Source organism: Leuciscus leuciscus (genome assembly GCF_965113295.1).
Source record: "Leuciscus leuciscus genome assembly, chromosome: 7".
Lineage (NCBI taxonomy): Eukaryota > Metazoa > Chordata > Actinopteri > Cypriniformes > Leuciscidae > Leuciscus > Leuciscus leuciscus.
Window position 1 is genome coordinate 42,958,761 of NC_138731.1, and position 27,516 is coordinate 42,986,276.

Genomic DNA, 27,516 nt, shown 5'->3' on the forward strand with positions numbered 1-27,516 from the left:
CGCCTGACGAGAGTGAAGCTGATGTTCTCAGCACCTCTGAGGCCAAACTACTGCGCAAACTGGAGGCCCAGGGTACCGTTCACACAAATGCACACATTGGGCCCTATTTTAACAATCTAAGTGCGTGGTCTAAAGCGAATTCACTTTTGCTAGTTTAACGATGGGAAAAATGGTTGGCGCTCCCGGCGCATGGTCTAAAAGTGTTGTCCCTATTCTCTTAATGAGTAATGGGTGTGTTTTGGGATTTACGTGCGTTAAACCAATCAGAGTCTCATCTCCCATTCCCTTTAAATGCCAGTTGCGCTCGCGCCATGGCGGATTCGCTATTTACATGATGGAATTTGATAGTGGAAAGACCGAACGCGTCTCCAGAGCGCAAACGGATCTGCTCGTGCGCGAGATAAAAGTGCGAAAGCAGACTATCTACGGGACAAGCCGGATTCCACCATATCTTTATGTACACATTACAATAATAATCTTTTACATTGTAATCCTATTATTTTTAATATTTTGCATGTTTGTGTGCTGATGTGCGTCCCTGTTTGTGTATTAAGCAGAGTGTACGCGCGTTGTGGACCCGCCTATAGGCGCACATTACTAACGCGCTCTTTAAATAACAAACAATTAATAATATTGCGCCATTAACTTTAGACCAGGTTTCAGTTGGTCAATGGCTCAGTCTATTTCAGTTCCTCAAAATAGCAACGCGCCAACAATGCGCCTGAACACACCCCGTTTTCAGACCAGCAGCCCATGGGCGCACAAATGCATTTGCTATTTAAACAATGTGGTGCAGGACGTGAAAATGATAACTGCGTCGGGCTGAAACTAGCAAAACACACTTGCGTCGCGCCTGGTGCTGCATTTCGCCGGGTGTAAGATAGGGCCCTTTATCTTATCTGTTTTATGTTATTTCAATTTAAGATGTTTTAAAAGATTCAGTTCACACAAAATTTAAACTCTGTCTTTATTTACATTTTGAAGAATCTTCACACATGATATTTGCTGTCTATCCACATTATTTTTAATGTAAGAGCAGCCATTTGTAACTTGATTGTGTCTGGCTTCTGGTGTCATCCACTTACAGTTATTTTTAGCTGTACAAAAACAGTCTGTTATGCTGCTTAAAATTGCATATCATATTATTTTTTATCTATTATTGTAATAATAAACACATTAGTTTGTAATACAAGTAGTTGTATTGTTTTCTGCAGTTCTTCTAGTTATTTATAATGAATTGGAAGTCTTGCACATTCAAGGATAATAGCTTAATTCCTCACTGCAAAATAAGATGGATAGTTGAACTTCTCTAGAATTGCTGATGATAGATTAGCTCTAAAGATCTCCCGTATGTGGCAGAAATCGCACGGCAGGCCGCTCAGATGAAGCTGATGCGTAAGCTGGAAAAGCAGGCGCTGGCACGAGCGGCCAAAGAGGCCAGGAGACAGCAAGGTGAGCTGTTTTTTTTAAAGTTTTTTTTTAATGTTTCTGGTTTCCAGTACACTTTCTAAATCTGCTCAGCATTTTCCTCTGAACTTTCAGCAATCATGGCAGCAGAGGAGCGGCGGAAACACAAGGAACAAATGAAGATCCTGAAGCAGCAGGTCAGAAATCAGCCGATGCCGCCACTAACTGCTATACTTCCTCATGTCGTCTCATGCTGACTTGTTTGTGTTTGTTGCATGCACATCGTTACTTCTGACACTTCCCATAAGCATTTACCTTTATGTATTGATGCATGAAGTGCCTGTGTTTCATTCTCTCTCATCCCTGGCTATTTCCACAGGAAAAGTTCAAGAGAATCCAGCAGGTCCGTATGGAGAAAGAACTCCGTGCTCGGCAAATTTTGGAGGTAAAGTTTATATACAATAAAAAATAAAACAAATGTAAATTTTACAAAAATTATATACGTATATGTGATACACATACATGTATATACACACATATACATACATATACATATATATGTATGTGTGTGTATATATATATATATATATATATACACACACACACACGATAGTTTTTTTAACTATCGCATTCTCTAGGTAACACTGTACTACACATTTAAACACTTACTGGTTATGTCAATATATTTTCTTATATTATATTGTTTTATTGATATTGTATTAAGTGAAATACTGTAATGTCTGTTTATGTTCACAGGCTAAAAGAAAAAAGAAGGAAGAGGCTGTCAACGCCAAAATACTAGAAGCTGAAAAACGAATAAAGGTTTTTATTTTAGTAATTGATGCATTTATTGATTTACTAAAGCATTTTATCTCAATCTCAATATCTGTCTCTTTTACCTATATCTAATTGGATCAATACCTTATAAAAAATAAAATAAAAGTCAGTAACAGTGCAGGGTCTGATATTAAGTTACTCAGGGCAACAATACACCATGTTGGTCTTTTGATTTTATACATAACAGATTAATTGTTACAATTGAGAAATGATTTTCAGTTATTAAATTATTCAGTTCATATTTGATGACATCATTTTATATGGTTAGAAACATTATGGGGGGCGAAATGTCTGAAACTGGACTAGTGCACATTTTTAATATCCATTTGGATATGTTTGTGAGATTGAGTGAGACCCGAGACGGCGCCGATGCTCCATTTCTCATTTTACATTAACACTCAGGTGCCCCCCCCCCGACGACACGCCTGTCAATCAAAACCCAGCCATTTCAATATACAGCGGGAATGCAGAAAATCCTATCTGTTTATGACATCCCTCCATCTGCATCTCTTTCTCTCTCCCATCCTCACTAATGGAAATAAGGCCGTATTTGCAGTTTTAATTTATTTTTATCTGTGTGTGTAGGAGAAGGAGCTCCGTCGACAGCAGTCCATCATCCTGAAGCACCAGGTATGAGCAAACCGTCTTCAAATCTCCTTCCTATAAGAGCTCTTTCACAAACACAAACAATATTTCACTGAATAATGCCTCAAGTCTCCGCTGCTTTGATTCTTTTACATGATTATTTTAAAGGAATCGTTGAGCCAAAAATGTTATCTGTCAGAATGTTCTTTTTTCTGGCTCAACTGTTCCTCTAAATGCATTATGGGTAATCACTCTAATGGGGAGTTGCATTGATTTATTTATTTTTGTTTTTGCCTTTGCCAACTCTCTCTGCCAGGAGTTGGAGAGACATAGACTAGATATGGTATGGGTATGTTTACTTTTGAACATTTAACACATTGTGAAATGCTTGATTCAGGTGTTTTGCTCCATGTTGCACATGCAACTTAATGCTTGGACTTCGCTCACATTCCTCTTGCATGACGCCCTGCATCTGCTTTCATCTGCTTGCCAAAGGAGAGAGAAATGGGCTCTTTTCCAAAACCTAGTGAGCTGCCTATCTAGGCAGCATTTTAAAGCATCATAGAAACAAAGCATAAGCCTTTTAAGAAATGTTCTTAGACAGCATTGCATATATCATTTGCAGAGAAGGGAATCCCATGATGCATTGCTAGAAGAATGCATTTGAAGTACATCTTAAATATAGTTAATGCAGCGGTGTTATTTTAGTATTATTTATATACTATTTTAGTATTTATTTATATTTTGAATTGGAATTTATTTTCTGCTTTCATTTTAATTTTAGTTTGATTTTAATAATTTTTTGTTGTGCTTTTATCATTTTTGGTTACACTTTATTTTAAGGTGTCCTTGTTACAGTGCAATCATACATTTAAGCACTTAGTAATAATTATTAACTACATGCACTTACTGTAGGGTTAGGGTTAATTGGGTGTAATTATGCACAATTTATAGTAATTATGTGTAACAAGGACACTGTAAAATAAAATGTTACCTCCTTTTTTATATATTTCTATTTAGCTTTATTTTTATTTTTATTTTTAAATTTCTAGTATTTCAGATTAAACTAATTAATTTAGTAGCCAAGGCAACATTTCTAATTTCTATTTAAGTTTGTCTTCTTATATATATATATATATATATATATATATATATATATATATATATATATATATATATATATATATATTTATTAGGGAAAAATTATATATGATTTTAATTTATTTATATACATATTTTATATATATACATACATATATATGTATCTATGTGTGTATATATATATATATGTGTGTGTGTGTGTGTGTGTGTGTGTGTATATGTGTGTGTGTGTGTGTATATATATATATATATATATATATATATATACACATAAAATATAATATATTATAATAAAATATATAAATATAAAATATTTTTTTTCAGATTTATTTCATTTAAAGAAAGCCAGTTTTAGTAGTTTTAGATAAAAACAACACTGTCATACAATACTGAAAATAATTTATTAAAGTAGTTCAATCCAATTTGTTTTACCTGATAATTGTGTTTATGCTAGATATTTTACATGCAAATTAGAGAGCCATTTGTTTAGCAACATGCTAAACTCTATTGAAATCAGTCTAGTCAAGTCTCCTCTTGACGCGTGTGGAGTGCCAGTTATATGAAGGACGTGGAGGGTTTCATCTCTGTTAGGATGCAGCTCACGGTTTTGGAACAGAGTCATAATCTAAATATCTGTGAACAGACATCAGTCACGAGATCTCCACCAGTGCCGGTGGCGACCGCGCTGCTTCATATCATCAAGCCTATCATAAACATCCATTCTGATTCGTGCTTGTTCGTCATTTGTTCGTGATATTTAACAACATCCAGCCCCTGTGTGTTGATTTAGATTTAAAACGGACACTAAAATAATCTCCTAAAGATTATGGGAGAAGTATAAGGTGTCACTCAGCAGCTGAAACCAGTTTTCCGTCTGGATCATTGTGTAATTGGGAACTGCTTTAAAGTCTTGATATACTGAGAAAGTTTCGAGACTTCTCTGGACTCGTTCAGTCTCTTCCTGTCTGTCCTGCACTAAAGAGCTCCAGCTGCCCGTAGAAGCCTGAAGCTTAATCTGTAACACCTGGAATAACTTTCCGGCAGATGTTTAGGAACTGACCAACTGACCCGCGCTGGTTAACGGATCTGTTAGCCCGTCTGAAGGCACGTTCACACCATAACTATAACTATAACTATATCAGCGTCCACACCAGCACACAATATCGTTCTGTTTATTTTTGTCGTCTGTCGCTTTAAATGCTCGAGCTCTTAAGATGGATTCTGATTGGCTGTCAATGTTTTTATCGTTCATCAGCAGGAAGAAATCGCTCTGAAAGTGATTTCTCATCGCTGTTATGGTTATAGTAGTTTCGGTGTGGACTTTATAATATTTAGATATATAAAGTTATGCTCATTGTTGTGAACGGCCTTCAGACGGACTGATCTCTGCACCTTCATGCTTCAGCAGTGTTTCAGTGATCAGGAGACTGACATCTGACATCCTTCTGAGTTTCTTCTTTCTTTTTATTTCTTCTGTGTTATTTTATTCGTTGATTCATATTCTTTCATCTTCACTCTGAATTTCATGATTTTGTTCACTTTCTCTTTTTTCTTTTTTTATGTTCTTCTGTTCTTTATTTTTTTGTCATTTTTCTTTTGTTTGTTCTTTAATTTTTTTCTCTTTTGTTTTTTCTTTGTCTTTTATTTTTCGTACCTTTTTATTTTTTCTTTCTTTTGCTCTTTCATTTTTTCTTTCTTTTGTTCTTTCTTTCTTTCTTTCTTTCTTTCTTTCTTTCTTTCTTTCTTTCTTTCTTTTCTTTGTTCTTTCTTTCGGTCGTTATTTCTTTCTTTTGTTCTTTCATTAGTCTTTCTTAGTTTTTTTTCTCATTTATTTTTTCTGATATGTTGTTTTCTTTAGATCTTTTGCTGTTCCATTATTTAATTTTGTTTGTTTGTTCTTTATTTTTTGTGCTTTCATGCTTTTATTTTCTTGTTCATTCATTCATTGTTCTTTCATTCTTTTGTTTTAATTTTTTCTACCTTTTTATTTCTAGTTTGTTTTGTTTACTTAATTTTTTTCTTTCATAATTGTATTTGTTTCTTCTTTCATTCCATCTTGTTTTGATGATTTTTTTTTTTTGTCTGTCTGTCTGTTTTTGTATTAGTTATTTTGTTTGTTCTTTCCCTCTTTCCTATGTAGTTTTGTTTGGTGTTTCGTTTGTTCGTTCTTTCTCTAATGTCTCAGTGTTTGTTGTAGGAGCGAGAGAGACATCGACAGCATGTGATGTTGATGAAGGCGGTGGAGGCCCGGAAGAAAGCTGAGGTGTGTTATACAGCTCCTTTTATCAGTTCATCATTCTCTTTTACCCCTCCTTTCCATTCTCCATCTATTTGTCTCCCATTACTCACTATTTCCTCTTATGCTCCATCTCATCATCTCTCTTTCAGTGTCTCTTTTCTCCTCTCATCATCCTTCCACTCAATCACATAGACTATTATAATTATCAATCAGTCTCCATGATGGCACACAAGGTTTGTTATCTCTTCCAAAAAAATTCTGCAGGAGAAGGAGCGACTGAAACAGGAGAAACGAGATGAGAAACGATTGAACAAGGAGCGCAAACTGGAGATCAGGCGGCTTGAGCTGGAAATGGCCAAAGAGCTGAACAAACCCACCGAAGACATGTGTCTGTCGGACCTGAAGGTGAATCACACAGAAAATCCTTTTTTTTTTGAGCACAAGCAAATTTGAACGTTAAGATTTCTGTATTGTTTGTGTCATTAAACTTTAAAGGGTAACTCTCGCCAAAATGCAACCTAGAGTCTTTTTGTTAATCTACCCGAGGCAAACTATCGTGTAAAAGCATAATTAGAATGGAAACGCCACTTTTAAGATTGACCGTATTTTCGTTTTCGATCAAATTGCCTTTTGAATGGGAGTGATTGGGGCACGACTATGATAGCATCAAAAATCACTATTTTTAAAACACTAATGCGGCTCGACACAACATGAAACTTTACTGGAAGTCTCACCAGGGGCTCTACACATGAACTCCAGCATTGAGAACAGTGTTTGTGTACACAGAGTTTACTAAAAAGCAAGATTTTGAATAACTCACTGTCTCTGTGTCCGCCGGCATTTCGACAGTCAAAACTAGTCGATCTCAGAATGTGAATGAACTGACTCTGAATTTTAGTATTGCTTCTTATATGAGGATCCTTTTTCAAATACAAGGTCAATATTGATTTTCACTAACGACAAAACAACAAATGATCCGTGAATTTATATGGAACTAAGCTTTAGGAGCTTTCCATCTTTATTCTCCTCCCTGTTACGTCACATTCGGAGATCGACTAGTTTTGACTGTCAAAATGCCGGCGGACACAGAGACAGTGAGTTGTTCAAAATCTTTCTTTTTAGTAAACTCTGTGTACACAAACAATGTTGTCAGTGCTGGAGTTCATGTGTAGAGCCCCTGGTGAGACTTCCAGCACAGTTTCATGTTGTGTCGAGCCGCCTTAGTGTTTTAAAAATAGTGATTTTGATGCGATCATAGAAGTGCCCCAAGCACTCCCATTCAAAAGGCCATTTGACTGAAAACGTAAATACGGTCAATCTTAAAAGTGGCGTTTCCATTCTAATTATGCTTTTAAACGATAGTTCGCCTCGGGTAGATTAACAAAAAGATCCTAGGTTGCATTTTGGCGAGAGTCACCCTTTAAGTAATCAGATTACTTTTCATGTAGTTGACAATCAAATAGCATCCACCTAGTGACATGTAAACCACATAGAAAGGTCCTAGCAGCCATCCAGAACAAGGCATACAATCAAAACAGATTCATAAAGCTATGCTTCAAAAGCAAGGGAAAAAAGATGAGTCTTGAGATGAATTATAACTACTTTATAATTTTGTCCATGTTCAGCCTCTGCCGGCGCTGTCACGGATCGCCGGTCTGGTGTTGCCGGGAGGATGTTTCTCAGACTGTCTAATGGTGATGCAGTTCCTGCGCTGTTTTGGAAAGGTCCTGGGGTTTGACCTCAGCGCTGACGTGCCGTCGCTCGGTGTGCTGCAGGCAGGGCTGCTGAATGTGGGGGACAGCATGGGCTTCATCCAAGACCTGCTGGTGCGCATGCTGTCTGCTGCTGTGTGTGACCCGGGACTCCCTGCAGGACACAGGGTGAGAGGAGAGCTGCTATACTGTGTGCTTGGATTTGTCTGGATTACAGATCTGATCACTGGGTGTTGAAAGAGTTCATATGTCCGCTGCACAATTGTTGTGTAATTTCAAGCATTTAAGCCTTTCAGATCAAAAGATTTTTGAGATCATGAGAAACACAAATTTATTTGTATTTAATTATTTATGTAATTGTTATTTTTATTTACATTTTAGTTTTTTAGTTTTTTTACATCTTAAAAGGGGTAAATATATATATATATATATATATATATATATATACTATACTGTATATTTATATACCGTATATTTATTAGTCAATCAATAAAAAAATTAACTAATTAATCATAGATTTTTCTGTAATTAATCGCGATTAATATATTTTTATATTGTAATAATTTCACATTTTATCTCCAAATTAATGTAATGTATTCAGTCAAGAGCAGTGAGTAATTTTCTCTTTTTTCTTTTGTTCTTTGATTATCCTTAATGACAGACAGTAGAAGGTTTATTAGGCTGCTGTCACTTTAAGACCTGACACACATGACGCGGATCTGACACATTTTCTCTAATTTTCAACTCTTTACATTAATTTAAGACTTATTTTAACTAATTTAAGAAGACTGTGCCTGTGAGGATACTCGGGAAAAAAACAGGCATTTTGTCATCATTTTGTGTGTTTTTGTCTGTTCAAGCGCTGTCTAAAGTGACTTTCTGTGCGCATAAGTTGTGTGTGTGTGTGTGTGTGTGTGTCACACAGACAGATTCACAGACGCACGCCAGTACTGCACTACATTCTCTTTTGTGTCTTTTTGTGCTTGAATGGTTTAAAAGCATTTGTATGAATAAGAGCGCGATCATATAATGTAATAATATAATGATAGCCAAAGGATGACAGAAAAAAGGATGCCTATTAATTACGTTAAACATTTTTAATGCGTTTGTTACGTCCCTGTGGTTGTGTGTGTGTCTCTCTTTCTCTCTCTCTCTCTCTCTCTCTCTCTGACATTATTATATGCAATTATATTATTGACGACACTAATAAACTGCAAATAAATCAAATAAATTGCATGCGTTAAACGTTAATTTTGACAGCCCTAATATATTTACTTACTTACTTTTAAAAAAGCAAAGCAGTAATTGATGGAAAATGGCCTGAAATTGAATTTGAGTTAGTTACTTAGTTATTAAGTTAAATGTTTACAGCACTTAAGCTCCACGTTTGCATGATAGTTTATTAAATATCTTTATTACGTAAATATATATTTCCACGTCAAAGACAAATGGAGAACCATTTACTGTACCTTACACTTGGAACAAATAGCCTGATATATTATTAGATTAGCAATTATATTAAATAACAATACTATTTATTTATTTATTTTAAAATCTCCTCAAGTTTACATGTATGTTAAAGTCTGTAGCTTCTGTCTGGTTCTCTTGTATTCCTCACTCTCACAATCAGTTCCTGCTGCTCTTCTTTAAGCATGGTTTTCTTTGTGGCTTCAAGCGCAATATCTCCAATAAAGAGCAAGAATTCAGTTCAGCCCCTCAGCAGATTTCCTGTGCTAATCTCACATGCGTTCACAGTCTTCATAAAAAGCCTTTTGCTCCGCCTAAGAAACTCCTAAATTAACCGACTTAACCGTGCCTTTCAATTACCATGATAATTCAGTTCCCTTTTCAACACTATCTCGCGGCCTTTGTCACACCAAATTCCTCATTGTATCACTTTGTTCTTTTGTTTGGGTGTTTTGAACATTTCAGGCTAAGACGGCTCTGGGAGACCATGTGACTAACATCGGCTTGAACCGGCACAATGTTTCTGAGGTGCTACAGATCTTTATGGAAGCTCACTGTGGACAGACTGAGCTAGCATCGCTGGCCGAGAGCTTGAAGACCAAAGCTTTCCAGGCCCACACACCCTCTCAGAAAGCCACTATACTGGCCTTCCTGGTCAATGAGCTGTCCTGCAGCAAGACTGTGGTCAGGTGCGCTCATCTCACTTCATTAGCTCTGCATGCTTAGTGTAATACTGATTGGTGTAGAAACAATTCTTCCTCATAAATTGCTAATATATTTCACAAATGATTGCATGAATTGGCAAGTAACACTTTGAATTCAACATGAAATTTAGTGTTAAATATGGTTATTTGTGCATGAACAGTCCAAATAGAGTGGATCTGTTCAGAAAACACTTGCCTGAAACACATCTCTGTGACCTGGCTACATCACCATGTTAAATATTTGCATAATGCGCACCTACTGGCTGCTTTGGCCCGCCATCAAACGGTTGATCAATGGACATTGTTGGACTTCCGATATCGACACCATAGTTATCATACATATAATACTGTTTATAGCTGCTTGTGAAGCCTGAGAAGCTGAAACCCAATTGTAAGGGGCGTTACCTTTCCAACACACGCTCTAAGCAGATGGCCAATCACAACAGACTGGGCCAGCTGACCAATCAGAGCAGACTAGGCTTTTCAGAAAGGCAGGCTTTAAAGAGCTTTTGTAGTGATTCAGGCAGACGGTGAAAAGAGGTGCTGCCGCAATGTACAGTATAAGAAAAAATAATGTTGTTTTTTTTACTTTAAATCATGTAAATATTTTCTAGCAGACCCAAAAAATAAATTACAAACTCATAACATGGTAACTTTAATATATAAGTATAATTTAAAAAAAAATTTTTTTTAAATATAAATCTCCAAAAATTTAACAATTTGTGTAACAATTTTTATTTTATTTTTTTTATGTAATTTTTCTTGGTTTAAGGATTTTTATACACATTATTTATTTGGTTTACTGGAAAATACTGAGTAGAAAAATGGTTATTAGAATATCAACCAATTTTTTTATTTCCTATATATCATGATATACGACTATTACTGTGATATAAAATTACAATATAAGATTTTGGTCATACTCTCAGACTCTGTAGGTGCTTATAATGATGTTGTGTTTAATGCATACAATTTATTTTCTTTGTCACAGTGAGATTGACAAAAACATTGACAACATGACCAACCTGCGTCGAGACAAATGGGTGATTGAGGGGAACCTGCGAAAGTAAGACACTTGTTTACGCCCATCACATAAACACACGTATTTCCTTCCTCTGATAATGTAAAACACACACTATGGATCGCTATCATGGATCGCACATAGTGGACACTAGTCTTCATGTGGTCCATAATATATAGTTCCCATTTTTTATGATTTTTATTCATAAAAACAGAATGAAATTTATTTATACAGAATAAAAACCTACACTTTTTCTGTGTTCTGGAAATGCAAACTTAGTTATAATGTGATCATTATGTTTTGGTTCGATTGCAATGCATGCTTTATTTTGGCCGTTGTTGTACAGACTGAGGAGCATCTACGCTAAGAGGACGGGAAAGCGAGAGAGCAGTGTTGGAGGAGAGGAGGGTCAAGCCGCTGGTACGCCTGTGAACAGCCGTAAACGCAAGCGCAAAGGAGGGGAGAGTGATGATGATGATGAGGAAGATGATGACAGCGATGAACATGGAGAGGAGGATGAAGACGAAGATGATTTTGGTGGGAAGAAAGAGAAGAAAGCCGAGGCGTGTGAAGATGAGGTAGAGCGTGACTCTGAATGTATCATTGTGTAAAGGTCATGTATAATGATCTGTCTTATTTACCTGTAGATCAAATGCATGAATTGAGTAATTGTGTAGCTTGAATGCAATGTTAGTCACTTTAACATTTATGCATTTTAGCAGATGCTTTTATCTAATGTAAATCTGTTTGATGTCAGAACTTTAGAATGAGTCATTTTTTTCAGTTTAGTTTCAGTAAATGCCCTTTTTTCCACAGTAGTTTTGAGTTCTAAAAGTTATACTATGTTTCCATAGAAAAAAAGACAATTCCTCCAGTATTTCTGCTGTAATTAAAACAAAGCTTCTTGTTTTCGTTCTTTACTATTAACGGAAACCACTGTTTTAGTACTATGCTTGAGTAGCATGTCTGCTCTCAGTGTTGGTTGATTTGTTATGATATATTAAGAGCTGCTTTTTGCAGGATGAAGGTGATCAATCCACAAGCATTGAGGAGCTGGAGAAACAGATTGAGAAGCTCAGCAAGGTAAATGAGCATCAGCAAGAGGATCCTAAGGCCCCGAGATACTCACTGCGAAGTTCTTTCATTCTGTGCTTAGGGGTAAAAAGTTGGAAAATATGTGACCCTGGATCAGTCACACGGGTATATTTTTGACAATAGCCAACAATGCATTGTATGGGTCAAAATTATTGATTTTTCTTTTATGCCAAAAATCATTAGGAGATTAAGTCAAGATCATGTTCCATGAAGATATTTTGTCAATTTCCTACCGTAAATATATAAAGCACTTATTTTTCAAGCTCTGCAATTCGGCACTCTAGTCAAGCAGCTTTACATTATTAAACATAAAAAACATTGTCAGTGTCTCTTTCAATTGGAATTACAACCTCAATTTCTGCTAGAAAGCAGCTTTCCAGTGTGTTCATGTTCATTCGCGGACTGACCTCGACGGACTGAACAGAGAAATGAGGAGACACATGTACCTATTACATCATCACCATGGACCAGTGGTAGTTCGAAGGCGGAAAGGTCGCTTTGGCAAGCTGTTTCGAACCCCATAAATTAACTTCTTTTTGGCCTGATTTTGTTCGAAATGACGTCGTACCAGTTCGTTCTTCGACTATGCTTGAAGTTTATGAGGGCTTTTCCCTACATTGTATTAACGGATGAATGTGACGGTTGTCTACTACAATTGTTTCACACAACACAGTTTCCATTTGTTCCATTTGTTTCACATAACATGGTTCCATTGGTTCCATTTGTTCCATTTGTTCAATTTGTTTCACCCGTCCATTATTCCATTTGTTTGATTTGTTTCACATAACACATTGTTCCATCTGTTCCATTTGTTTCATATAACATGGTTCCATTTGTTTGATTTGTTTCACATAACACATTGTTCCATTGGTTCCATTTGTTTCACATAACATGGTTCCATTTGTTTGATTTGTTTCATATAACACATTGTTCCATTTGTTCGTTTTGTTTCACCCAACACATTATTCCATTTGTTTTTTTGTTTGTTTTTTTTGTTTTACATAACACATTGTTCCATTTGTTTCACATAACGGTAACACTTTAACAATAATGTTAATTAGTTAACTACATTAGTTAACAGGAACTGATAATGAACTGCACTTCTACAGCATTTATTAATCTTTGTTAATGTTAATTTCAACATTTACTGATACATTATTAAAATCAAAAGTTGTAATAGTTAACATTAGGCAATGCACTGTAAACTAACATGAACAAACAATGAACAGCTGTATTTTTATTAACTAACATTAACAAAGATTAATAAATACAGTAACAAATGTATTGCAGATGGTTAGTTCATGTCAGTTAATACATTAACTAATGTTAACTAATGAACCTTATTGTAAAGTGTTACCCATGTAACACATTAGACACTGTTCCATTTGTTTCACCTAGCACGAGACGCTGTAACAAATGTAATTTAAATGTTCATGAAGCATGGCAAATATAGAACAAAAAGGAAATATAGAACAAAGTTATTAAGAAAAAGAAAGCAACACACCACAGGCAAAATCTCATTAAATTAATTAAAAACAAATGTCCTCTACAGAGGACAGAAATGAATAGCTGGGTCCCAGGAGGATAACATGCCTATACTTGCTTTACCTAAATGTAGGATCCTAAATGTGCTAAAAGGACAGATTCACTCGCACCTTTCCAAACATAAAGCAAATATTTTCAGTAAAGAGAGAAAAAATATTGAATGAAATAGATAGACACCTGTCTTAACGATTTTTACCTTGAATTTCTTACAGCAACAGACTCAGATCCGGCGGAAGCTGTTCGAGGCCTCTCACTCCCTGCGCTCCGTGATGTTCGGTCAGGACCGCTATAAACGACGCTTCTGGGTTCTGCCGCAGTGTGGCGGGATCTTTGTGGAGGCGCTGGAGAGTGGAGAGGGTGAGAACGACAAAATGAGACTAAGACTAAGGCATCTTCTAAAGGACTGATCCCTCAGTTACAAGCTTACAGGAAACACCCTGGAAAAGACACAAAATGGGTGGAATAGTTAAAATGGGTGTAAAATTACAATTTAGATAACTCTTTTCTATTTGAATATATAGTAAAATGTAATTTATTCCTGTGATCAAAGCTGAATTTTCAGCATCATTACTCCAGTCTTCAGTGTCACATGATCCTTCAGAAATCATTCTAATATGATGATTTGCAGATGTTGAAAACAGTTGTGCAATTTATTTTTCAGGATTCTTTGATGAATAGAAAGTTCAAAAGAATAGCATTCATCTGAAATAGAAAGCTGTTGTAACATCTAAATGTCTTTACTGTCACTTTGATCACTTTAATGCATCCTTGCTGAATAAAAGTATTAATTTATTATAATTTATTATTAATTTAGTAATTAATTATTCTTTAATAAAGTTATTTTGAACTTTCTATTCATACACATACTTACATACATACATACATACATACATACATACATACATGCATATAAGCAATATTATAACATGCAAGAAATATAAAAGCAATATTTAAGCACTATATAAAATATTTTATTATTTCCCTTTTTTTTTCTTTTCTTTTTTTTGGAGGGAAGATCTTGACTTTTTCTTTACAGTTTTTTATTATTATTATTTTTCTTAATAAATATTATTTTATTGGAACTATCCATTGTAGAAATGTACTGCTGCAGCTGATATCTTGTGTTCCTTCAGGTCCAGTGGAGTTGCAGAGAGAGCGTGAGAGGTTGAAGAACGCCCACCTCGTCCAGGTCAAAGTGGAGCCGACGGAGGAACCTGATGGAAAATACGGCTCTGCTGAGGTGAAACGTGAACTCCCACAGGATCTACAGATGGTGGACAACCAGAATGAGACTTTTACCGCCGCCGTTCCCGCGGCGGCAAAATTGGGATGTGTATTTGCTGCCTTTTACCGCTGTGTGGCGCTGTAATCACAGACTTTGAAAAGTGTCAGTTTATTCTTTTATGACGTAATCTGCCGCGGCAGTAATCTGAGCTGAGGTCACAGATAAATTCAAGATAAATATTGTGGTTAAACGAATTCAAATTCATTAAATTTAAACAAAGTAGACACACGTTAACATTGTGTGCCCAGTTTTTCTATAATTTAGAAAGGCTATGTCAATAGGTTACTTGTCATTTACTTCGTGTTATTTTAATGTGTTTGTAGATTTATTAACTGAAACATAGGCTAACAGTGAAATAAATTAAAATAATTTACCGTAAAATTAAAACATTTTCAGGACTTGCAGTTACTAACCGATGTTAGTCGGTTTAAGCATTCTTTGTTATATTCAGAATTAAATAGGCTTACATGTTGTTATGATTATCAATTGAATTCTTTAATAAATAATCAACCACAATGCCTATTACTGCCGCAGCAAAAATAAACCAGTCGAATTTCAAAGTCGTTCGCGAAATGACTAGGCTATACCGGGTGGCGCAAGTGACAGGGCAAAACAGCAGCAACTGCGGCATTTTAAAAGGTAAGTTTCCTATCTGTTTATTTAAAAAAAAAAAAAAAAACTTTTTTCATTATTTGAACAAAAATGAGACTGATTGAATATGTAAAAATATAAACAAACAAAGCAGAGAATAAAACAAACTTTTAGGGAAAAAATATAGGCCTATTATGCTACAACAGAATTGGTTAACATTAAGGAAAGCAAAATATGTAAATATACATTTCAAACAAAATAAAACAAAACAAATTTGTGGCCGAGTGGTAGGCTATAACTTACGTTTCAATAATTCAGATGACAAGGGGTTCAAATCCCGAACAAACATGGGCTACTTTTTTATTATTAATGCAGAGAGATTTGATAGTTCTAAAATATTGCTACACTATATTGTTTTTTTTCTCCTATAGCCTATATTAAATATGTTATATTTATAAAATAAAATTACCATTCATTTCCATTTTACATTAGGGACAATTTTTATCCAACAGAATGGCTGAATTAACATCTACATAATAATAATAATAAACAGCACAAGGTCTTGTAAAAACACTTTTTTTTTTGACACATAATTTCGAGACAGTAAATTGCCAATGTTAAAAAAATAAAAAGAATATAACAAACTTTTAAAACAGAGAAAATAGTAGACCTAGGCTATTCAGGCGATAGCTCTGTGGTCAATGCATTAACAATAGCCTCTCGGAGCTTCAAACGATCTGAGATCGAATCTCAGTGTAGCCGACAGTGTTTATGTTTTTCCGTTCTTGATGCTTAAATATGCATCTGTTTATTAAAGTCAATCATCTTGTTTAATTATCAATTGTACATTACAACATAAATTTGCTACATTCCAGTTGAGCCGCTGCAAAGACGACACATCTGATGAAGGAAGACCGTCAGCCGATCGCACCAGAAAATGAAGATGATGAAGCTCGTCTTTAATCTGCTAAATTATTTTTGTTGTGTGTGTGAATCATTCACGAGATTGAGATGACTGACAGTTATACCCGGCCATAGCAACGGAAGACATTTTTCAAAACAGATCGAACAAATCAGAAAAATACTTTCAATACAGTACTGCTTTCAATTAAAAAATAAACAATGTAAAAGAAAAAGAAAATTAATTAAGTTTGAAAACCCATCGCACATTTCAAGGTACGAATAAAGTGTCGGGACAGTTTATTTATTTAAACAGGGTTGCATCGATAGAGTTTATTCCCTTTGTGATGCAAAATAAGAAACACAGAATCTTATTCTTGCAACATTTAAAATTTCTATTGTCAAAGAAATTGCAGCTAAATAAAAAAATTAAAACGGTACAAAACGAAAAAAGTTCAAAGCAACATAAATTAAGAACCGGCGTTTTTCTTTGCCTCTCTCGCGCTGGATATTTTTTTAGTAAGTTTGGTCTCCCTCACTGCGCACGCGGGTCTTTCTCTAAATTAAGCATTTCAGCGTAAAAAAACACCATACAGCTGATAATACTGTATATGTGGCTGTGTGTCATCCACACAAATCACGAAAGAAAAAAACTGTAACAAATAGCCTTTGTTGCTTCAAAGATAAACATGCCTTGCTGAATTCACCTTACAATAAAACGAGGTGGGTCGCGAATTAAAGAGCTCTGTATCTGCTAAATTGAAATTGTGTGTGGAAAACCTTTAAATACAATCAATAAAACTACAATATTTATAATTTTATAAGATATAGGGCCTACATATGGACTTTTGGAGATTTTGAGATTAATCCTTAAAAGAATTTTGCCTTTGCCTGCTAATCAGGCTGGCTCCGACACTCTCCATATGAAAGATGGAACATTAACACCTCTGTCCTGCACCCCCACGATAAAGCAACTATTGCCTTCTCCAAACCCCCCACAGGCTAGCTGAGTTTGCAAAACAAAACAAAGAGTTTGCCACTCGTCGTGGTGTGCCAAAACACTTAATTATAAACTTCAATATTTCATTCAAAACAATCTCAAAACGCTTTGTGACATTTTGAAAAGCCGTGGATGCATTACTGCCACTGGAACCATGAACGCAACAGAATACTGGTTCTGATTTTATTGTTTGTCGTTTAAACGTCATATATATATATATATATATATATATATACACACACATAATTATAATTATATATACATAATTATATAGGCCTATATATAAAAATTTTTTAACAGAACTGCTTTTGAAATTACGATTGGAATTATTATAAGCTACAGAAGTAAAGTCATTGTATAATATTTGTTCCTTAGTGTAAAATGGAAATGCATGGTGATTTTATTTTGTAAATAGGCTATAAGCAAAAAACTATGTTTTAGAACTAGACAAATCTCTCTGCATCAACAATAGACTATAAAATGCATTAATAGGCTAATATACACATATCAGTAGTCTAAGTTAGTTCGGGATTCGAACCCGTGTCATCTAAATGATCGTAACGTAAGTTCAACCACTCGGCCACGATTCACTCGTTGCGACATGGCCTAACGTTCCAGTGTGTGTTCGCTCACACGAGCGAGAAGCGCTCTTCATTCAAAAGAACGCGCCGCCGCGTTTGTCGAACACTAATTCAACATGCTAGAATAAAACCTGGCTTTAGAACAATGCATAGCGCCACTCGTCGTGGTGTGCCAAAACATTTACAATAATTTAGTTTCATTTATTTCAGTGTTAATGTTTGAGTTAAAAAAAATTCTCTACAAATTATATTAACACAAAGTCGGCTATAAGAATCCTTTATAGGCTACGTAAAAAAGCAAAGGGCTTACAGTCTTAACATTTAGGCTACTTTGCTTAAATTCGATACATTTATTTTCAGTAGGGCCTAATAAATTTGTAGGGATGTAATTTCAGTATGCTTTACCAACGCTATGTATTCAATTAAAGTTCCAAGAGGTCTGGTCTCTATATTTCCTTCCCAGCTGACACTAATATGCAAGTGCACAGCAAATCACAACTTGTGCTTGCTGCTAACGCAAGTTATTTAAGGTGTCTCAACTGTACACAGTCTACCCTACAGTGTGAATTCGTTACAAGGTTTCATTTAATTAAATTAATGTGCAGCAATTTGTACAAATAGAGTCTATAGGCCTACTATACTGTTGTAGCCATTAAATAATCTCATTTAGTATCATATTTGTTAAAATATTATAATGTTATTTTTTTCCATCTATGTTGAATATGAAAAGTGAACAGCACAAGTAAGATAGGATGCATTATATCGAGAGATGGATATGGAGTGGGTCAGACATGATTTTGACCACTTCATTAAGTTTTGTTTAGTAGAAAACCTTTCTTTAAAGTGAATTTCGTTTTCTATAAATTGTATCTTAATTTTAATCAATTTTTCATCTACCAATTGCTGGATTTAATAAGTAAGAGAAGCAAATATAACAGACACTAATCATGGAGGCGCCCGCGCGGTCACTTGCATTGCACGTCAGCTGGAGCGCATCTCATCCTCCTAACTTAACGAAACTCAGCGTATGCCTCACACAGACTTGAGAAATACATCAAATACACAAAGCTTGAAATGTCTTCAAACGAAATAATTCAAAACGAAAAGAAAAAGGCTACTCTCTGATTATGTCTTTATGTGCATTTCTCTCTAGGTGCGTTCACTACAAAAATGGCGATCGTCAACTTCATCTTTGCAGTCGACACTGTCAGAAAACACTAGTTTATTGATAAAAATCAATGCACGCATCACCGGATTTACAAATACACATCTTGCTTGTTGCACGCACACATATTATGTCGAAAAAACGAAATATTATGTTGAAATAACATTATTATTAATAATACATCTTTTAGAATATTTGATTAAATGCTGATTGTTGCGCTTGTTCAATTGAATAAAATGAAAACTTTAATTGTGATAATTAAAATAATTGAAAATTAAATATTTAGTGGCCAAGTTTTGCTAATTTATTATAGGCTATTATATGCCTATTGCCTATATTAAGTAGGTCATATGTTGACCACAATGTTGACCATATGTTGTTCACAAGGCATATATTAAGTTATTTTAGCTGTTATGAGAAAAATAAATCTAACGAAATCTAAAATCTAAATCTAATAAATCTAAAACAAAATTCTAACGCCAATTCAACATGCCAGAATAAAACCTTATTTTTGAACAATGCGTAACGCCACTCGGCCTGGTGTGCCAAAACACTACATTTTAAACTTCAATGTTTAATTCAAAACAATCTCAAAACGCGTTGTGACATTTTTTTTAAAGCAGTATAGCCTATATACATTAAGGGCATTGAAACCAGGATCTTAACTAAAACGCGTTCCGCGTAATCTCTCAAAAATTATGCCTAACTACTCCATGTATTTTTTTTTTTTAAGGACTGCTTTTGAAATCACTATAAATTACTATGCAATTGTATCGCTCACGAGAGCTCTTCATTTATCTAATTCCTCAATAGAATAGTAAAAATATTCAGCGTCATTGCTCCTAATATCGTCTCTATTTTTAACTTTTGATTCAATTTTTTCAGTTCTAAAATTGATTCTATCTTTGGTTCTATTCTGTTGTAGCCTAATAGGCCTATTTATATATATGAAAAATATGCCTATTAGGCTTAGGGTTTTATATTTAACCCACTTACATTTTAAAATACGGCAATTGCTGCTGTTTTGCACAATGTCCCTTTGCGCCACCTGGCGGTCATTTTGGGAACGACTTTGAAATGCGGCTGGTTTATTTTTGCCGCGGTGATTTCGCCGCGGCAGCTGGCGCGGCGGTAATAGGCATTCTGGTTGTCCACCATCTGTAGATTCACTTAACCTCTTCCTACAGAAACCTGGCTCCTTCTCCAAGCTCAGCAAGCTGTTGGAAGTGGCCAAGATGTCCTCCGAGGTCTCGTGTCGCCAAAACGGCAGTCCAAAACAGCAGAATACATTAACCAGCATCCCTGATCCTGATCACCCTTGTGTCCTCAACAACATCTACCTCACTAATGCCCAGCAGCAGATCCGTAACGACCAGCTCTACAAGGTCTTGACCGAGAGGAACGCTCATTGGTTTAGTCTTCTGCCACGCTCTCCATGTGACGCCTCATCTCTGACTGAAGGTCCACATTCAGCGTCATCATCTTCCTCACCACAAACGTCCAATGGCAGAGCCCGATCCCCGTTTGCCACCTGTCCGTCCAGCACTGCGGGAATCAATAGCTGGTCATTAGCAGCACTGCGGGTATGATCGCGTGGACCAGGGATTCACAAACTTTTTTTTTTGTCGGCCAAACTCACAGATTTTAAGTTAATATTTAGATCAAATATTAAGATAAAATAATATTTTTTTTAGTAAGTGTTTTATTTAGATTTGTTTTATTTTTAAATTATTTATATATAGAGCTGCACATATATAGGGCTTATAATAATAATAATAACATTGTTTTAACTATAAAACTATTTAACTATAAAAAATGTAATTATATTATTATGTAAATATATCACAGTTGTAAATAACAATTGTTTAAAATGTATTAATTATAACAATTATTTTTAGTAATTATATTTTACACAGCAAGTTACAATATTATATATTAATATATTAAATTCTTCACTTTCAAGCATTCAAATCCTAAAGCTTTTATTTTGGCTAATTATTATTATTATTATTATATTGTTTCAACTAATTATAAAAATCAATATTATATAATGTTATGTAAATAGATTACTGTTGTAAATGACAATTGTCCTGTAAAATAAAATAAATTATATTTGATCATTTTTATTTGATAATTTGATTTTGTTTAACACTGACAGTTACAATACTAATATTTACGTCATTGCTATACAATACGATACTAATATTTATGATACATAATTCCCTTTTAAATGTTCAAATCCTAAAGAAATTCCCAGTAAAACGTTGTAAACTTCTGTCCACATAAATTCTGGAAATTACGTTAATGTAAATAAAGTAATCCCAGTGCACATTGCAAACTCCCAAAGTGAACATTAAGCTCACTGCACATACAGAGATGGAGTTATAGACTATACACTTATTTAAATCACAGCCTTTGATTTGATAATCAAACTACTCTAAATTGCATTTTCAGTTTTATCTCAATTATTTGTGCAGCCACATTTATTTATTACACGTTCCTGCATGTACTTACTGTAGAAATAACAGTAAATTTTGCAAACCAGCTGCAGTTCCCTCATGAAGCTCCCGGGGTTAGCGAAGCCCTCATTTGGGAAACCCTGGTTGTAAAACTGTTTGTGTTTGTGTTCTTTGACTATAACAGCTCCTCTGTGTTTGCAGATGAAGTCTGGCGTGCCCATAATAGATCTGCCGTTCTATGATTGGTCCAATGGAAATCTGAGTCCAAATGTGACGTTCTCTGGGATTTCCATGGCCCAGATTCCCGCACTCTCAGAGGGCAATGCAAACGTCAGTGTGAGCACCAGTAAAAGCAATTCCCCTGAGTCTCCAGTGGAGAAACCTCTCTCCACACCCTCACCTGCTATCGAGGTGGCTAGAAATCAGGATTACCCATCACCTCAACCTATTCCTGAAGGTGAGACTGGGATGACAGCTTGACTGTGTTATTAAGAGTTTTATTATTATTATATTTTATTCGTGTATGATTTACTTTTTTGAATCAGTTGAAAGTCTCTGACTGAAGGTTCATTTACGTCATCACTCAAAAATCTACATTAGATGTTCAAAAGGTGCCATTTTTCGTATATTAAAGTATTTTTGTAAAAGTTCTATATATGAAAGACAGTGTGTATAATAAAATATATATATCTTTTTAATTTTTCTTTTAATCTTTTTAATTTGATAATTAAATATATATATATAAAAAAAATATATATTTAATCTTTTTAATTTGATAATTATATATAATAATAATAATAATAATAATAGTTATTATTATTATTATTATTATTATAATAATAATAATTTTTATTTTTTTAATTTTTTTTACACTACCATTTAAATTTTTTGGCTCAGTAAGATTTTATAGTTTTTGAAAGAAGCCTCTTATTGTGAATTATTATTATTATTATTATTATTATTACAATTTAAATAACTGTTTCCTATTGTAATATATTTTAAAATGTAATATATTCCTGTGATCAGAGATGAATTTTCAGCATCTTTACTCCAGTCTTCAGTGTCACATAATCCTTCAGAAATCATTCTAATATGATGATTTGCTGCTCAAGATACATTTCTTATTATTTTTATAGTTTTTGTGGAAAACGTGATAATTATTTTCATGCATTCTTTAATGAAAAGAAAGTTCAAAAGAACAGCATTCTGATAGAAATATTTGTAATGTTATAAATGTCTTTACTGTCACATGTGATCATTTTAATGCATTTTACTAAATAAAAGTATTCCAAAAAAATACATTTCAACTATTATATTAATATATAATATTTTTATACTTTCTTAAACATTTCTTAAACATTTCAAATCTACTTTTTTTAAATATAATGACTGTTTTATACTCTAATTGAAATAATCATAAGCCGTTGAAATATGAAAAATATGTAATTTATGTTTTTACATTCATATTTATGTGCCCAGTATGTGGCCGAGTAAACCTGTGTAAATGCATTTTTGTGTTGTAGAGATGTTGACTGGCTGGTGGAAGGTGACGGACATCGAGGAGTTACGATCCATAGAGAAAGCATGCCATTCCCGAGGGATCCGAGAGAAACAGCTCCAGAAACAACTGCAGAAACACATGGATTACATCGGCCAGGTCTGCAGCAGGAACAGAGATGGTAGGTGATGCTCATTGTGTCCATTAAAGGCTGTTTGAAATGCTTTGAGTGCAGCGCCTCTTAGTCTGTGCTCTTCATCTAGTCACTGTAATCGACGTCTCTGAGCTGGAGGAGAATCAGGTCTCTGAGGACACCGTCCAGAGCTGGTGTGTGGAAGAACAGGCCATGGACATGGACATCGGTGTCCTGCAACAGGTCGAGGAACTGGAACACAAAGTCACTTCAGCCAGTCTGCAGGTTAAGGTAGGAAATCTTTATTTTAATGGACTTTTTGGCCATCTTTTCTTGTCTATGCATGTAAGAGGATTCACATTTTAACCCTATAAAGCCTACTGTATCATATTTGATATGCCTCTAAATGATCAACATGATCATAACTTTGCTGGAAACCTGTCGCACACAGTCTACTACATGCATTCTGTCGTCTGATTGATAGTGCATGCTTTTTTTTATCAAGTAAAATGCCTTTTAGTATAATTGTATTTGCATAATTGACTGATTTTTATCAAGTAGATGTAAGAATAACTTAAAATTGTTAGTAATATTTCAAGGTGAACACTTACTGGACTAAAGAAATTTACTAATGGACTAAAGAAATTTACTAATGGACTAAATGGACTTACTGTTGTTGTTTTTTTTTAGAAAAATCATGTTCAAATGTATCAAATATGATCCATTAGGATTTTGAGGAATTTTGCATTGCATTGCATTATATGTTTTAAAACTACAGAGTTTTGATCATAAAACTAGGCATTTAAATTAAATTTCTTAAAGACATTATTGGGAGATATAAAGTGAAAACTGACATTATTATTTTTAAAATAATAAAATGTAGATGTTTTTTTTTATTTTTTTTTTATATTCTCACTATATCATGCTATATGAGTATGCATACTATACTATGTGCATCAAATATGATGCTCAACAAAAAACATGCATGCATATTTTAGATTATTTTTTTTTTTAAATGGCTAAAGGTTCAATAAACTGTTCAATTAAAAAAATTAAATAAATATTCAGACTATTATATCACATGTCAGGCTTCACAGTGTTAACAATGTCTGTGTTCTGAACTGCAGTAAGTAAAAACAATATGAAAGCATTATGTTTGTTTCACAGGGCTGGATGCATCCAGTTCCACAGTCACAAAGTGAAGACCTGGTCTATTACGAGCACAAACCCGTCGTGGACATCGTGCGTCATGCGAACAATCCTCTGGATATGGCAGTGACGCGTCTGGCAGAGCTGGAGAGGAACATTGAGCGAAGGTATCTGAAGAGCCCTTTAAGCAGCACCATTCAGATCAGACTGGATAACGTGGGCACGGTCTCAGTACCGGCCCCTGCGCCATCACCTGCTAGAGCTGATGGTGACGGGTAGGTCATCCAGATTCACGCCAGCTCCTCACTCGCTTCCTTGTCTGGAGTCTGCCTCTCTTCATGCTTTACTTTCGCTGTGTGCATCTGTGGGTTTATGGTTGTGGCGTCCGTTTTCCATTTACATAGCAACATGAAGCATGGGCATGAGGCGCTATCACAATAACCACAGCCTCATTATAACCCGTCATCTGCTTTACGCAAACACATACTTCTTGAAAAGGCTTCCACAAAAAGGGTACTAAATACAGCCTTAAACTCTAAAAAAAAAAAAATTATTTAATTATTTTAGTTTGTTATGAATAATAATAATAATAGTTGTTGGTAATTATAATATATTATTTATTTATTTTAACCGCGAATGGTCAGTGAAAAGAGATGCTATTTTCTAGGTAAACCTTTTTAAATTAAGATCTGTTGCTAAAACAAGTATGCAAATATTGGTTTGTAGTCACTGATCAACTTATACAGTATTTCCCATAAAATACAATACAAATAATATTATGTAAATAATTATACATAAATGTTATTAAATAAGTAATATTAAATAAAAGGGTTGGCTGATTAACATCTAATAGTTCATATATGATATATACTATACTAATATATATATATATATACATATACTAATTATAGTTTTTATTAATATTTTGAATTTGTTTTTATTTTAATATTTTCTGGTTCAATTTAATTTTAATAATTTTGTAATTTTGTTGTGTGTTTGTCCTGTTTTTTAAAATTAGGCTATATATTTTTATTTCAGTTTTAGCTTTAACTATTTTAGTACATTAAGTTAACTAAAAGAAATTAGAAATGTTGTCTCGGCAGTTATCTGAAATACAATAAGTTTAAAGGTTTTTTATATTTAATTTAATTTAGTTTTAGTTTTAGTTTTACCCTATAATAAACCCTAGTTACCGATCAGCTTACATGTTTCGTAAAATATAATTATATTTGATAATATTACATAAATAATTATATATATATATATATATATAATTATATATTATTCCAGACTGGATGACCCGTCTGATATATATATAATTAAATAAATCGTATTATATAAAATAATAGGGTTTACAGACTAAACTCCAATAGTTCTTACAACAAAAATTATTTGGGAAAAAAACCCAAAATGTCCCATTACTGTTTTTTAAAGCGTAATGGGACACCTAAATAAACCCTGTTTGTGGAAAATGCCAAAACACTTCTGAATCTGAATGCTCATTCAGCTTGTGCACTGTGGTTATTATCAGCATGAATGTGGGTTATTGATCAGTTCATGTTTTTTCTGAAAGATAGTCATATCCAGGCTCCAAAATTAACATGCACTCATTTAGAATAAAAATTGCCATATTAAATAAATTTAAATTGATTATATTTTATTAAATAAAATAAATAAATAATATTAAAATAAATAAAAAATGCAAAATACAGTTTCATGGCCAATAAGAAATATTTATGACCTCTAAATGCTGTCACAATTGGTAGAAGTGGCAAGAAGTTAATTTTGGACCCTGGTCATATTGTTTAAAGTGCCCCATTATGCTTTTTAGGATATTATCTTTAATGCAGTGTGTAATATAGCTGTTTGTGAATGTAAAAGGTCTGAAGAGTTTCAAAGATCGAAGTGCAGATAAAGTAAGTTATTATCTCCCAAAAGAAAGAACTGAATCTGAACTGAACAGATGAATTTGCATAATGCCAGTCTATGGACTTCATTAGCTGCTGTTGAAAAACTTCTACTTTGACCCTCAAACACAGTAGTTGTAGCGGAGACCTGAAGAGTGTGGTTCATGTTGTTGACATGTCTGCCAAAGCAAATCCACTTTGCTGCACTTCAAAACGATAAGACTCGCGCTGGAATTGATAATTCCAATCAGAGTAGAGTAGACCAATCACACCAGACTGAGCCATCTGACCAATCAGAGCAGAGAAGGCTCTAGAAAAGGAGGAGTTAAGAGAGACCAAATCCTTTATCAAACATTTCAGACTAATTCGAGAAATTAGGTGATGCTGCAATGTATATTATGAGACCTGGTAGGAGACCTGCAAAACCAAATTAGGAGCCTTTAAAGCAGCATAATGGGGGCACTTTAAAAATGTTTTTCTTCTGAGCAGTGTGTAGTACCGTGATCTCTCTCTGGCAGGGCTGAGGAAGATGTGGCTCCAGGAATGAGACAGTGGCGTAAAGCTCTCAGCGAGGTGCGCAGTGCGAGTCAGCTCTCTCTGTGTGTTCAGCAGCTGCAGAAGTCCATCGCCTGGGAGAGATCCATCATGAAAGTGGTGAGTGTGCGGAGACAGTGCTGCAGTTTGAGAGGAATTGTTTAGGGGCTTTTGGCACCGGAGGAACCTTTTCATAGTTCCTAGAAGTACCCGGATTGTGGCGTGTTCACACCGCAGGAACTAGGAATGATTTTAGCTCTAGGACTAAAAGAACTAATTTAGCTCCTACTTCAGAGTCGGGTCTAAGGGGCTGTTTACACCTGGCCACTTCATGCGTTTTCTCAGATCGGATAGCTATCTGATTTATCAAAACGATTCCATTTACACCTGGTCACATAAATGTGTTTTTGCGAAACGGATTTAAATCCGATCTTCAATTCCCGCGCTATATGCAGATTTAATGGAGTGCACGTCACCGAAAGCAATATTAGTTGCATTTTATTGATCATCAGCTAAAATTTCAAAAACAAAGACCGCATAAGAGAGAGCGGCAACAGCCCTAAGATCATTTCATTTTTTAAGTATTTACTTTTAACGATGA

At 34.6% G+C, this 27,516-nt stretch overlaps 1 protein-coding gene across 1 annotated transcript in view; it reads left to right on the top strand.

Moving 5' to 3' along the window:
- The window catches only part of baz2bb (bromodomain adjacent to zinc finger domain, 2Bb), a 124,437-nt gene that overhangs the window by 90,482 nt on the left and 6,439 nt on the right, over positions 1-27,516 (top strand). The window contains exons 14-35 of the mRNA XM_082175783.1: positions 1-72; positions 1,360-1,452; positions 1,543-1,604; positions 1,787-1,852; positions 2,164-2,229; positions 2,830-2,874; positions 3,146-3,178; positions 6,128-6,193; positions 6,434-6,574; positions 7,795-8,049; positions 9,814-10,037; positions 11,044-11,118; positions 11,420-11,651; positions 12,094-12,156; positions 13,926-14,070; positions 14,847-15,073; positions 20,366-20,818; positions 21,896-22,151; positions 23,218-23,373; positions 23,456-23,616; positions 24,493-24,749; positions 26,900-27,035. The exon at positions 1-72 is cut by the window's left edge and continues 142 nt beyond it. Coding sequence (XP_082031909.1) covers positions 1-72; positions 1,360-1,452; positions 1,543-1,604; positions 1,787-1,852; positions 2,164-2,229; positions 2,830-2,874; positions 3,146-3,178; positions 6,128-6,193; positions 6,434-6,574; positions 7,795-8,049; positions 9,814-10,037; positions 11,044-11,118; positions 11,420-11,651; positions 12,094-12,156; positions 13,926-14,070; positions 14,847-15,073; positions 20,366-20,818; positions 21,896-22,151; positions 23,218-23,373; positions 23,456-23,616; positions 24,493-24,749; positions 26,900-27,035 — 3,284 coding nt within the window. The remainder of the gene's footprint in view (positions 73-1,359; positions 1,453-1,542; positions 1,605-1,786; positions 1,853-2,163; positions 2,230-2,829; positions 2,875-3,145; positions 3,179-6,127; positions 6,194-6,433; positions 6,575-7,794; positions 8,050-9,813; positions 10,038-11,043; positions 11,119-11,419; positions 11,652-12,093; positions 12,157-13,925; positions 14,071-14,846; positions 15,074-20,365; positions 20,819-21,895; positions 22,152-23,217; positions 23,374-23,455; positions 23,617-24,492; positions 24,750-26,899; positions 27,036-27,516) is intronic.